The sequence below is a fragment of the Equus asinus genome, chromosome 30, assembly GCF_041296235.1.
Source record: "Equus asinus isolate D_3611 breed Donkey chromosome 30, EquAss-T2T_v2, whole genome shotgun sequence".
Classification (NCBI taxonomy): domain Eukaryota; kingdom Metazoa; phylum Chordata; class Mammalia; order Perissodactyla; family Equidae; genus Equus; species Equus asinus.
Genome location: NC_091819.1, coordinates 454,701 through 468,183, shown reverse-complemented (window position 1 = coordinate 468,183; position 13,483 = coordinate 454,701). Strand labels below are relative to the sequence as shown.

Below are 13,483 nucleotides of genomic sequence, written 5' to 3'. Positions count from 1 at the left end.
CAACCTGGGGAGCCACCCTCACAGCCGCCCCGCGCGCCGCCCTGGACCCGGTCCCCAGCTGCCGGGCTCGGGGGGCGGCGGGCCGCAGCACGTAGCGCACGTGTCGAGCCGCGCCCGCCCCCCTCTGCCTCGCCCCTCCCCCACGCCATCTCTCCACTCCCACCCCACCGCCGCGCCACCCCTTCCCCTCCCGCCCCCTCGGGCGCTGCCGCCCCCCAAGCCTGCCCGAAGCTCCCGCTGCGGGCCTCTCAGCCTCCCTTCCGCCCTGACCTCGGGGCTCTACGCCCTCGTATTGCGTCTCTGCGAACACCACCCTTCCCAGCCCTGTTGATCCCCTCTCTCTTTCTCCTTCGCCCTAGTTTCCCCAAAGCACAGGCCTTCTCTCTCTAAGCTCCTCCTCGCTCCAATTCAATGCCATCCTCTCTCCCACCACTTCTGGTTCCCCGAGTGCTTGTGTCACATGTCCCCTGCGGAAACCCAGAAACCCTGAGATCTCAAGATGACCTGCCGCCTTTTTGGCCGCCCTGTTTTATTTACTTCTTGTACTCTCACAAAGTCTCGTTACTGCCCTCTTATTACTGCACTTAAACTCGATCTTTGTCTTTTTCCACTGCCGTCCCTGCCCTCTTCCCCTGCACATGCCTCTCCACCAGACTGTAAGCCGCTGGAGGGAAGGAGTAATGGTCTCCAGCCCCGGCACAGGCACGTGGTAGAAGCCCCACAAATATTTGTCGAAGGGGAGGGGAAATGGCCGTGAGTGTCTGTGGCTCCGACTGGCTGAGGATGGAGCTTTGGACTGTTGCCCAGGTGAGGCAGGAGGAGATCTCACAACAAATCAGTGTGTGGAGTGTCGAGGGAACCCGTAGTGGGATGAACCCCTGTCCTCCCCCATTCCCCACCCCCGCTCATTGCCCTGGAACCGGCAACCCATCCTCCTTTGCTGGACCGGTCTCTTGTGTGGGAGTTCTGTGCTTCCTGTTCTGTGCTACCCCCCAGCTATGGGGGCTGCCCTTGGGGATCAGCTCACACCATGACAAGGGGCTCATCTCTGGGCTTCTGTCCCTGGAAGCTGGGTCATGGGGAGACACCTGGTAACCACCTCCTCCTCCTCCCCATTTCCTCTTCCTCTCCAGTCCTGGGATACCTTCTCTGCTGACTCAGCCCAAGGGGATCCAGGGTTCTGGGCTTTGGTTTACCCTGGGTGTGGGGCCCAACGGACTAGACGCTTGTCTGGGCCCCCTTCCCGGAGAGCCCCCAACAGACCCTGGCAAGTGGGAGGTTCCCACTGTGCAGCCAGCCCTGCCCATAGGGTTGGGGAGAGGCAGGGTTACCCACACTAGGGCTTCAGGGTATGTTTCCTCCCATTCCTGTTGGGCCGCTTCAGAGGCCCTGAACTTCCAAGGAGCAACCTAGTGCTGCTGAGAGGCAGAGGGGGAAAATCATGTTCTCTGTTCATGCTAGAGCTGCTGCCACCACCCCTAACTAAGGTCTCTGGGCTGAGGGGCCCCTCTCCGCATGCTCTCTGGCCTTGGATAGCTGGAATGTTTGGAATTCTCTGTATCCGGGATGAAAGTCTTCCAACAGGAAGAAAACGGCTTCCACACTCCTTATATCAGAACTCCACAGAGCACTACCAATCTACCACGTTCATTTGAAATTCACAGTGTTCAACCAAATTATGCTGAGTGTCAAGCACAGGATCTGACTCACGAAATGCTAACTGCTAATTCCCTTTCTTCTTTCCCCTGGCAGGAAGGGGTGATATGTGAGCAGCTAGAAATACTGTACTAACAGAAATAAGACAGGGCCAGTGCCTGGCAGTAATTCACAGTCTATTGGACTTATCCATCCTGTGAAGTAGGTGGGTGTTATTGTTACCATTTTTTAGATGGAGAACTGAGACTCAGAAAGGTTAATTAGCCAGGACTGGAATGGTGAGCCTAGAGCCTTCAATCTTCCCCAAACACCAAGCTGACTTCTCTAAAGCTGAAGAAGGGGGACCTAGAAACCCCATCCCAAATCTCACCACCAGGTGCCCCTCAACCTGCCAACATGAATCCATCCTCTCCCCTCTAAGCCACAGTGGCCTCATGCTTTGTTGACTCTGATCTCCAGTACTTTCACTTACAGAACAATAAAAGTTTCACAAAACAAGACTTGCCCTTCTGCAGTGATGCACTTATGCTGGTTGAGACCCATGAAGTTGGTTTTATAACCCATTAATGGGTTGTGACCCTCAATTGGAAAGATGCTACTCTGAGGTTAGTTTGTCCTGCTGGTCAGCAGCTTTCAAAAGGATATAGATGAGAGGTCAGTTTTCTCTACTCACACCCATCTAATCTTGAATTCTGGCCACTGGACCCTTTCCCCCATATCTCCCATAAGTCCTCCCGAACACTGTCTACATCATATACAAAACCAACCAGGATCCCTTATCCTGATAAGAGATAATCTCCTGTTTGTTTTCCTCCTCCCTCTGCCTGCAGCCCTTCAACTCAGGGACCACTTTGTGTCCCATCTTTTAGAACATTCTCTGGTACAGGTGCCCAGTATAAGACCAGGATCTTCTAGCATATTCTTCATGTCTCCCAAGGCCTGACCTAGAGCAGGGTCAAAAACTCAAATGCCTACAGGGGACAGAAGTAAATGAGTGACCTCAGCCAAATGGAGTCTGAAACAGTGAGAATGTATGCCAGCCACCAGGGCCACCACTAGTCAGACCTGGTTGGCAGCAAGATGTAATTTTTCAAGGGAAGCCAGAAGTCAAGGTTTTTATAGAAGCTCTCCTAATTTTTAAATGTTCAATCTTCAATCGAATTTTTTAAAAAGTGTGTGGGCCAACCAAACGTACTTGTTCCAGACTGTGTTCTGTGTGGCTCCACCTCCCTGGAAAGGCTGGTGGGATGACGGAGCTGCCGACCTTCAGAAGGACAATGGTTACCAAGGGAACACTAGCTGAGGCCCCCAGAGATAAATGCTGGGATGGCACCCCACCCTGCTCATGCTCCTAGGCTTAAAGGAGAACTCTGACTTCCAGCAGAAGACACATGGTGGCAACAGGCACAGAGTCATTAGACGGGCCACCCCTAACTGCAATGTTGACGAGGAACCTGGGGCCGAGGGAGGGGGGGGGCGGGAGTGGCAGGGCTTTTTAATATATTTATTTTCCCTCTCCCTCAATTTTTTGCCTCCTCTAAAGCCCTCAGAGCAGTGGGAATCAGCTTCTCAAAGTGCTGTGCATGTGCAAGAATCTACAAGTGAAAATTTGGGTGGGGGTTTAGGAATAAAGGAAGATGGGCCTCTCAAGTATGCAGGCAAAGAAGGCAGGGCTGGTCTCCATGGTTGAAAACAGTGGTGGTTCCTTATAATAAAAGGGCTAAAGTTTATTGAGTGCTCGTGATATGCTGGGCATTTTTGTGTGGATGATCTCCTTTAATCCTCATAAGAGCTCTTGAGAGTAGCCATGATTATCTTCATTTTCTAGATAAGGAACTGGGGTTCAGAGAGGCTGAGTCACTTGGCCAAGGTCACATGGCCAATAAGTTTAACAGAACCAGACTCCAGCCCAGGCTGTCTGAGTCCAGAATCTGAGCTCTTCACCGTCACTCACATATTGCCTTGTCTGGTGACTGCCCAGTCCACCTGGCTCTGCGGTGGCCCCTGCACCTAGCAGAGTGTTTGTTGAAGAAATAGACCATTCGCCAATGTCACATAATCCCTGATCATTAGTAAGTTAATAAAAACTTGTTGGGCACGTTCTCTGGGCAGGTACGACACAAAGTGCTGTAGGTATAGCCTTGAGTAAAACGAAGTCCCTGTCCTTCAGGGACTTATATTCTAGTCTAGTGGACAGAGATGAGAAACACAGACAAGTAAGATGGTTTCCGGTAGAAATAAATGCTGAAGAAAATACAATACACGCTAGAGTAATGAGAAATGAGTTGGCGCTAATTCATAAAGACAACTCTTTCAAGGAGTTTTTCTGTGTAGGGCTGCAGAGGAATGGGGAAAAATTTGGAGAGAACATGAATTCTGGGAAAGATTTCGCTTCTACCCATCACGGGAAGATAGCAGAGCTCCTTCTCATAGTGCCAGGAAGGGTCCAGTAAAGGGGGAGAAGCGGATGGTGCAGAGGAGCGAGGGCAATTGCAGGGAGGAAGAGGATGAGGGGGAGTGGGAGCCAGTGCACAATCCTCCCCTACACCCCCCACACACACCCCCCCCCACCCCGGGGGCAGGAGGATGGTGGTGAGATGCAAAGAAGTGGAGGAGGGGATGTTCTCTTTTCTCTGTTAAAGATACCAATGCTGGTCTTCAGGATGCATGATAATTAATGGCTACCAATTACTAAGCATGCATCGCCCACCTGTGAGTCCTGTCCACGCGTACCTCTGATGATGCGGAGGAGGTGGGAGGACACAAGAGTAACATCACAGAGGGAGCTTAGCTCAAGGGAGGAGAACTGCTCTGCTGGGCCTCACTCTCTCTGTTCATGGTGCCTGGAGCCACTGGTCCCTGGCACCCCAGCTCCTCTCATTCCTTCTCTCTCTTCTGCCTCTTCCGGAAGCCTGTGGATCTCAGAGGGCTGAACGAGGGAAGTGCTCCCAACGTAACTGGTAGATGACACCCACTGGAGGTGCAGAGGGGACAGAGCTGTGCCTGTGGAGTAATCGTAAAGACTTTTTATTCAGTATGTGTATCCATGTGTTTCTGTTCTAAAGAAAAGAAGCCTATTTCTTTTATATAAAGTGGTTTGTAACTGAATCACCTATCTGACTAAGAGTCCTGGCTTAAGGAAACCAGGTAAGGAAAGTTCCATCCATCTGTGAAGCCTTACTACCGTATACAAGCATTATTTTTATAACTCCCATCAAAATGCTAAATGGTGAAGGGAGAGAAGCATGTTGACCTCCGCCAAAATACTAAACCGACAGGGACCCATGAAAATGGGGAGATTAGAGAGTACTGTAGTCTCAGGAGCACAGAAATGACTGACGACACTTTCCTTTGTGTACTGAACACGCAGGGAGAGAAGCAGGAGTGGGTGACCAGACATATTGATGCCTTTCCTCTGATCATTTAGAAACAATCAGAGAAACACACCCTCACTGGAGAAAAGACACAGGAAGAAAGCAGCCCACGAGGGCGTTTGAGGCTGAGCCAGCTGGAATTCCAATAGCCCAGTACTCACGAAAGGATGTTTTTTGCACTAAGTTAACAGAATGATGTTCTAGTCAGGGTCTGTGAATAAGATTAAAGATTGGAATAAATGAAGGATATCCTTTATAAAAAAGTAAGAAAGGCACCAAATTGCTTAGCACTTAGCCACACTTCAACTATTTTAATAGTTTGGCTTTTGTTTAAAAAGCAGGGGTGAATGGGAACCATGTGTTTTCTGAGATAAACGGGCCGTGTCATGGGAGCCTCAGCTGACCGTTGTCATTTTGAGAAGGGAAAACTTGGGGAAAGTTGAATCTCCAGACAAAGCGATAAAGGGAAGGCAGCAAAGGTCACAGGCCAGGTGACCTGCCTTCCTCAGCACGGGTGAGGCTATATTCCGCCAGGTTCCCAGCCCAGATAAAAAGGCAGCCTTGGGAAATAAGTTAGTGATGATGAGCAAGGACAGAATATGGGGGTTGTGAGGGGAAGACTTCCAGGGACAAAGGGGAAGTTCCAGGCATGGACGAGCTGGAGAGTCCCCAGCCGCACCTGTGGACCTGTTGCTGTAGGAACCCTACCCCGTCGCAGACAGCATGCGGTGTTCCATCAGGCGCTGCTTCCTGACCTCAGTGGGCATCGGATTCCTGTGGCTCTTCATCACTTTGAAAGTCCCCACGGAAATTGAAGATGACCAAAATGTGATGACAATCCAAGGCCAGGTAGCCACCTTTGTTCTCGGCCTGGGACTGAGGATGCAGGGTAGGGATGGGTGGACAGGCAGATTCTCAAAAGGGCCTGTACCTTTTCACATGAAAGCACGAAGCTCCAAAGGGAGTTGGGGTATGGACCTGGACCCACTGATCCATAGAGAAGCTGCATTCTCCCACCCCCCGCCACCATGTTTGTTAAGGTAAGGAAGAGAGCGAATCCTGCTTGAGCTCTGGGTACTCTGGCCAGTGGCCAGACATCCTGAGGACATGCCAGGCTTCCTCTAGGGAGAATGATCCACTCCACCTCTTTTCCTGGAAAAGCTTATGGGATGCCACTAGGGGCTAAACTCTGTTCTTTTTGTGAAAGCAGGTATATGATGTGCCTTTGTCAGTGTCCCAGGAGGACAGTTATAACAGAAGGGAGGACCTGAGACCACTAGAAGAGTGGCAGAATCTCACCTCCAAATACATGAAAAAAATCCAGCAGAGACGAAAGAGTGAGTTCCAGTGAGGGGAATGGGGCACCCCAGGGGAAGCAGGGCCATCAAGAGAAGTGTAGCTAGGAAGGGAAGAAGACAGGGAGGAGAGGCAGGACCCTGCCCAGAGAACTGGAATCTGGCAGACAATTCTTTCCCCGCCAAGACATCTATATATCAGGAATGACGAAGAGGAGGAAAAGATAGAGTGAGCTGTTGTAGGAAAGTGGAATCATGGGATTAGAGAACATTTGGATTAGAAGGAGACTTAGAGTCATGTGGTCCAAATTCCTCAGTTTTATGGATCAGGAACTAAGTGCAGGGGTAAAGGGACTTGCTCAAGGTCACACAGTCAGTGTCAGAACTGGGACAAGAACCTTGGGCTCCTGACTTCTAAGAGAAATGCTTTTGCTAATATATCTTCTTCAAAGGAGAGCTTTGAGAAGATGAACTGCATAAAAACAAGAAGAATTATAATAACTATAATAATAGCTAGTACTTATTGAGCACTTAAACCATGTGCCACAAAATTCTGGCTTGAAGACCCAGAGGGACCCAAGGGACTCAGCATCACCTAGCTTAGTACTTCTCAAACTTTAATGTGCACTCAAGGCACCTGGTGATGTTGTTAAAATGCAGATTCTCTTTAACTACATTTGAGGTAGGGGCCCAGATTCTGCGTTTCTAATATGAAGCTGATGTTGCTGGACCAAGGAACTTACTTTGAGTAGCAAGGATCTAAGCATCCCCTCTGCCGAAAGAGGGGACAGACGGGAAACAGGAAGAGAGAACGTCCCAAAGAGCATCCCAACCCCTAACCCTGTGATGGCCCTCACCACCGGCGCACGCTGACCAGTGTCCCTCTCTTCCCTCTCCTCAGCATGGCTGATGGTGGGCATCTCCTCAGTGCCACGACCGGACCAAAACAGCCTCTCATACACACTGCTCTCCCTGTTCCGTGCTACCTCTAAGATTGAGCAGAAGCGTCTCACAGTGCTGGTCCACCTGGCAGATTCTGACCTCACCTGGCTCAGAGAAACCACTGTCCATATTTCAAGCCTCTTCAGCCCACAGATCTTGGCAGGACAGTTGTTGCTGATCCATGCTCCATCTGACATCTACCCCACTGTGGATGATGTCAGGGACAAGGACACTCAAGCGGAATTCTACTCCAAGCAGAATATAGATCACGCCTTCCTCATGAGCTTTGCCACAAAGCTCTCTGATTACTTCCTGTTACTGGAGGACAATGCCTTTTGTGCCCCCAACTTTGTCACCCACATTCATTGGAAGGTGAACGCCATGAGGTCTGACCCGTGGGTGATGCTGGAGTTCTCCAATATGGGCTTCCTTGGCAAACTCTTCCACAGCAGGGACCTCCCTGTCCTGTCCCATTTCCTTCTCCTCTTCTACAAGGAAAAGCCCCTCAACAGGCTTATCCCTCATTTTCGTACCCTCCTGGCCCAGAAGAACCCCATCCTCTGCAGACCTTTCCTCTTCTACCACAGGATCTCCTACTTCACCTATAATGACAGCCAGAAAGCCACCCCAGTTCGGAAGAAGAACCCGTATGGTCCTGACAACCCACCTGGAGCCATTTTCACTGACATGAAGGTGTTTGATGTTCATTTCCCCTGGGAGGCCTACACTCTGGACGAGTCCTTCTTCTGGACCCACAATGTCAGTGCAGGGAACCACCTCACCGTCATTTTGAACCATCCAGTGAACCTGAACAGAGTGCAAGTCCTGACAGGGACCATTGTGGATGGAAAGTATGCCCTGGAGAAGGGGCAAGTGGAACTGGGCTACGACCCCGAGGGGATGCCTCAGTACTGTACCAGCTTTGCTGTGCTGGGCCATCTCTTGGAAGGGCAGATGGATCAGGAGGTATTTCTGAGAAGTCTGAGGTACAACGTGAGCTGTGTAAGGGTGGTGGTGAAAGCTAATCAGCTTGGTGGTCTCATTATCAGGCACATTCACCTCTGGGAGGAAAATGCCAAAGAGGCAGAAGCAACTGAAAGTTGGAGGTAAATCAGTAAGGGTCTGAAAAATTAAAATCTTGAAGCCATTTCATTCTATCCCATGTGACATGGTGGAGATACAAGGAAACAAGGGGGAGAGAGAGAAGACTATGGTTCTTTTGGTGCCACCTGATGTTAGAAGACCTATTCCTTCCTTTTTCTAGCCAAACGAGTGACTCTTATATCCTTTTCTGGGGCAGATATTGCTTAGCCAATTTGGGGAAAGGCCTTGTTCAGTCTCAGAATCTTTAAGTTCCTGGGGCACCGAGATCAGCACAAATATAGGGCGTGTGTGTGCATGCGCACACTTACATGTTCACACATAGTCAGAGGTATAATGCCGTAACGGGAGGGTGAATTGGGAAATCATGGGGAGTCCCTAGAATTGCCATCATAAGGATCCAAGAAAGGGACTCTCATTAGAAGTTGAACTCTGAAGTTCAGGAAGGTAGCAGAGGGACTGATAGCCCTAAAATTAACCCCATCACTCCATCCTTTCAAGCTGTCTCGTGGTGCCAGTCCAGTTCCCTCCACCTCACAGACAGTCTTGGGCACAAACAGTTGGAAACTAAAGCTTCATTTTCTCGTCAGCAATTCACTCCTTAACTCCCTCCCTGGCTTCTGCATCTACAATGCTACTGAAACTCCTCCCTACTGGTAATGACAAAAACAGTCAAAACCCAGTGGTGTTTTTCTTTTTCTTTTTTTTTTAGATTGGCACCTGAGCTAACATCTGTTGCCAATCTTTTTTTTTTTTTTTTCCTTCTTCTCTCCAAAGCCCCCCAGTACATAGTTGTATATTCTAGCTGTAGGTCTTTCTGGCTCTGCTATGTGGGACACACCCTCAGCGTGGCCTGATGAGCTGTGCCATGTCCACACCCAGGATCCGAACGAGTGAAACCCTGGGCCACTGAAGCCAAACATGCGAACTTAACCACTCGGCCACGGGGCCGGCCCCCAGTGGCGTTTTTCTCAGATCTCATTCTTAACTCTCTGCAGCAGTACACAATACTAATTAGTCTTCCTTCTTGGAACAGACTTCTTCCTTGACTCGGGATTCCTCCATTCATTGGATATTTAGTGATACCTACTATGTGCCAGGCACAAAAAAAGCCCCGGTTGGGGTTAAGTATAGGTTCTTTTGGGAACAAAAAGCTGCTGTTCCTAAAACATTCTTGTGGTCTCAGGAAAGGCTTTTGGAAGATGTGACATCTAAGCCCTGACCTGCCAGATAGTTGGAAAAGATAGCCAGCTGTCGTGGGAAGAAGGGCAGGGAGACTTTCCAGAAAAAGAAACAGCCTGCAGAGAAGTGAGCCAGAGGTGAGAAAGAACACGGCCCATGTGGGAAAACACAAATCATTTAGTGAGACTGAAGAGAGAGGGCAAGCTGGAGTAGAGTGGGACAGAAGCTGAAGCCACAGGACTAAGAAAGGACAAGCTGAAGAAGGACCATAGGGGTCGGCGTGGTGGCTGAGTGGTTAAGTTCGCACGCTCCACTGTGGCGGCCCAGAGTTTCACCGGTTCGGATCTTGGGCACGGACACGGCACCGCTCATCAAGCCATGCTGAGGCAGCATCCCACATGCCACAACTAGAAGGACCCACAACTAAAAATACACAGCTATGTACTGGGGGGCTTTGGGGAGAAAAAGGAAAAATAAAATCTTAAAAAAAAAAAGAAAATGAAATCATACATCTACACACACTTGTTCACAGCAGTGTTATGATAATCAAAAAGTGGAAACAATCCACATGCCCATAAACTGATGAATGGATAAGCAAAATGTGGTGTGTCCATACAGTGAAATATTATTTGGCCATAAAAAGAAATGGAGTACTGATACATGCTACAATATGCAAAAAACTTGAAAACATTATGCTACATGAAAGAAATCAGACACAAAAGGCCACATATTATGATTCCATTTATATGAAATGTCCAGAATTAGCAAATTCATAGAAACAGAAGTAGATTAGTATCCAGGGGCTGGGGTAAAAAAGAATGGAGAATGGCTACTAATGGGTTTGGGGTTTCTTTTGGGGGTGATAAAAATGTCCTAAAATTGATTGTAGTAATGGTTGCACAACTCTGTGAATATAAAAACTATTGGATTGTATACTTTAAAAAGAGTGAATTTTATCTCAATAAAGCAGTTATTAAAAAAAAAGCTATAGAAGCAAATTAAAGGGTTTAGACTATGCTGATGGCAATAGGGAATCATGGAACAGTTTGAGCAGGAGAGTGAAATGGCCTTGCTGTGCTTTGGAAAGATGCTCTAGGTACCACTGCAGACTAGACTGTGGGGTCAAGATGGGGAAACCAAGTTAGAACTAAACAAGATGATAATGTACGTGGTGTCTGTCTTGTGATATATTTTTTTTTTATTTTTGAGATTGGCACCTGAGCTAACATCTGTTGCCAATCTTCTTTTATCTTTTATTTATTTTTCTTCTTCTCCCCAAAGCCCCCCAGTACATAGTTGTATGTTTTAGTTGTAGGTCCTTCTGGTTCTGCTCTGTGGGATGTCGCCTCAGCATGGCTTGATGAATGGTGCTAGATCCGTGCCCAGGATCCGAACCAGTGAAACCCTGGGCTGCCAAAGTGGAGGGCACAAACTTAACCACTCAGCCATGGGGCCGGCCCCACATGGTGTCTGTCTTGGTGCCTGGCACATAGCAGACGCCCACTGAGTGATATTTCCCACTTCCCTTTTCTTTCTCCTTCCTTCCCTTCCCACTTTCCTTTCCCTTCCCTAAATGGTACACTAATCTGTATTTCCACAGACCTCTCTAACTAGTTATTGTCTCTTCACTGACACCATTTCCTCCACCCATCCTTAAAGTTAGGAATATTCCAAGGTCTTTTCTTGTTCATCTTATTTCTTATTCATCTATATCTGCTTTCTTCGACTTTTCAATCACTCTCATAGTTTCACCTGAGAGAACTCTCAAGTGCTACCCAGGTCGACGTCATCCTCTGAGGCCTCAGCGTCTTCTCTCCAGCTGATGATGGATACGCTCCATTTGGCTGTTTTACTGTCTTCTCAAGCTCAAAATGTCTAAAACCAAATTCTTTAGCTTATTCCAAAACCCAGTACCTGCTTCTAGATGTGTCTATCTCTGCCAATGGTTACCTTATATACATAAACTCAAAATCTTGAAAGAATGCTTTAAAAAAGTGTCTGTGAACCACTGGCATCAGATTCACCTGGAACTGCTTGTTTAAAGTGCTGTTACCAAATCTTACTCATTCTCCAATCAAAGTGCTTCAACCTCAGTGGTTTCCTATTTTGATATCCACCCCAGTCTAGACCCAGCTGTCGTGTAGGCTGATGTTCAAACTTCTCCGCAGAGTTACCTCTCCAGGCCAAGGAGCACTATGGCCCTGGGCACTGGGGAAGAGGTAGGAGGCTGTAGACTTGGCCTTGAAGGCTAGTGAGAGACAGCCAAAATGCAAAGTGAAGGGAGCACAGAGGAGGGAGTGACTGTGCCTGGCGCCATCATGGAAGACTTTACAGAGGAGGTGACAGTCAAACAGATGAGATAGTTCTTGAGCAGAAAAGTGTGAGTGAAAGATGCAAGCAGAGGGACTGACATTGCATCGGGCCTCCTCTCCCTGGAAGTGCCTGGTGCCTGTTCTTGTGTCCACCAGGGACTTCAGGTAACACAGGCAAAGCAGGTCTAGTGTAAGAACCCAGGGCAAAGTTGTCATAAGTGCAACCGAGCCTCAGCCTCATGTCTGGGAGATGCTGGGCGTGGTGAGGCCTGTAGCCTGGGGTTCCGCGTGCCCTGCTTGGAGCGCGGAGCTGCTGCCCAGCTTTCCTGGACTGGCACCCTGTAGGAATGTGGGCCCAGTGTTGCTAGATCTGGTGATTTTTCATGAGAAGCTGGAAATCCCAATGTTTATGTTAGTCCTCCCAATTTTTTAAATGCCAATTCAAAATATATAAAAGCACGGCTTTAGAACACCTGGAGCCACTCCTCTGCTCTGGGAGGCTTTCCCAGGTCTCTCGTTTCACCCCAGGTCACAGCACCCTAGCTCAGGTGACAGCTTCCCTGGACACTCTCCGGGAATCGTCTCAGCTTCAGAAGCACTGGCCACCTGGATAGAGCCTCGTCTCTATCAGTCACACACACCATCTCTCAGTGTGGACTACTCTGCAAATGACGGAATTGATCTGTTGTTCAATTTATTAGCTCCACTTTCAGAGTGGCCTCTTCCTGATATTGACTAACCCACTCTATTCGGGGCTTAGTGTCCTCTTAAAGAATCACCCCATTTAGGATCAGCCCTCAAATGATTTACAGTGAGTGCTGTAATTCAAAAGAAAGCCCCGTCACTGGATTGGGGTACGGCACCAAAGGTTGAGGGGCCTGAAAGAGATTGTTGAAGTTTAGGATTTAGGGTGGAGCTCAGGCCTGGTCCTGGCTGGAGGTGGCTGACCTAGCTGAGGAGGGCAGTGCAAGTCAAAATCACACACGACAAAGTGGGCATGCGGCGCCCCGAGATTGGCCTCCTCTCCACGTGCTGGAGTGTGGGGTCTCACCTTGAAGCCGCCGAACAGTGAAGGTAGGTGAGTCGTTACGGGGTTGGCGGAGAATCGCTGCAGATGGTCACCAGGCTCTGGGGACGAGTGTCATGCTTCCTCAGACTTCTCCAACCCGAGGCAAGAGGTGGGGGGCAGGGCTACAAGCAGCTGACGGAGCCTTCTTGGCCCTTCCCCACAACCTCCCTGTCTGGGACATCCTGTCTCCTAAAGCGATGCCCTGCTCCCTGTTTCAAGTGAGGGTTAGGGCAGGGGGAGCCAAGAAAGGCAGTGTTTCAAAGTTGTCTCAGTTTCCTTGGGAGAAGTGAACTCTGCAAGAGGCTTCTCTGAGCCCAGATCCTGCCCCTGCCCCCTCCAACTCCTGGGCTGGGCTTTTTGGGATCAGTGAGATGCAGAGGCTTGGGTCAGATAATCGGTTCACCCTGGGCCCGGGCCCTTTGTCCACACTTCCCTTGCAAACCTCCTTTCCACATCCTGCTAACCTTGCTCTGGCCTCTCATAAGCCAGACACCCTCTTAAGAAACTAAAGGAATTGGGATTTTGCTTGAGAAAAAGATGAGGGGTGACATT

General features: G+C 49.2%; 1 protein-coding gene across 1 annotated transcript; it reads left to right on the top strand.

Moving 5' to 3' along the window:
- The first annotated feature begins 3,183 nt into the window (after positions 1–3,183).
- LOC106840779 (alpha-1,3-mannosyl-glycoprotein 4-beta-N-acetylglucosaminyltransferase-like protein MGAT4E) lies at positions 3,184–10,534 on the top strand. The gene is made up of 3 exons (XM_070501667.1): positions 3,184–5,879; positions 6,241–6,367; positions 7,227–10,534. Exons 1-3 carry the CDS (start codon positions 5,754–5,756, stop codon positions 8,375–8,377), a joined length of 1,404 nt encoding a protein of 467 aa, XP_070357768.1. The 5' UTR covers positions 3,184–5,753; the 3' UTR covers positions 8,378–10,534.
- The last annotated feature ends 2,949 nt before the right edge of the window (positions 10,535–13,483 follow it).

Bases quoted from the DNA above. Each gene is read 5' to 3' on its own strand.
- LOC106840779 (XM_070501667.1), top strand. From the start codon at position 5,754: ATGCGGTGTTCCATCAGGCGCTGCTTCCTGACCTCAGTGGGCATCGGA. The intron at 5,880-6,240 runs GTAGCCACCTTT...TTGTGAAAGCAG, and splicing joins TGATGACAATCCAAGGCCAG to GTATATGATGTGCCTTTGTC. The intron at 6,368-7,226 runs GTGAGTTCCAGT...CCCTCTCCTCAG, and splicing joins AATCCAGCAGAGACGAAAGA to CATGGCTGATGGTGGGCATC.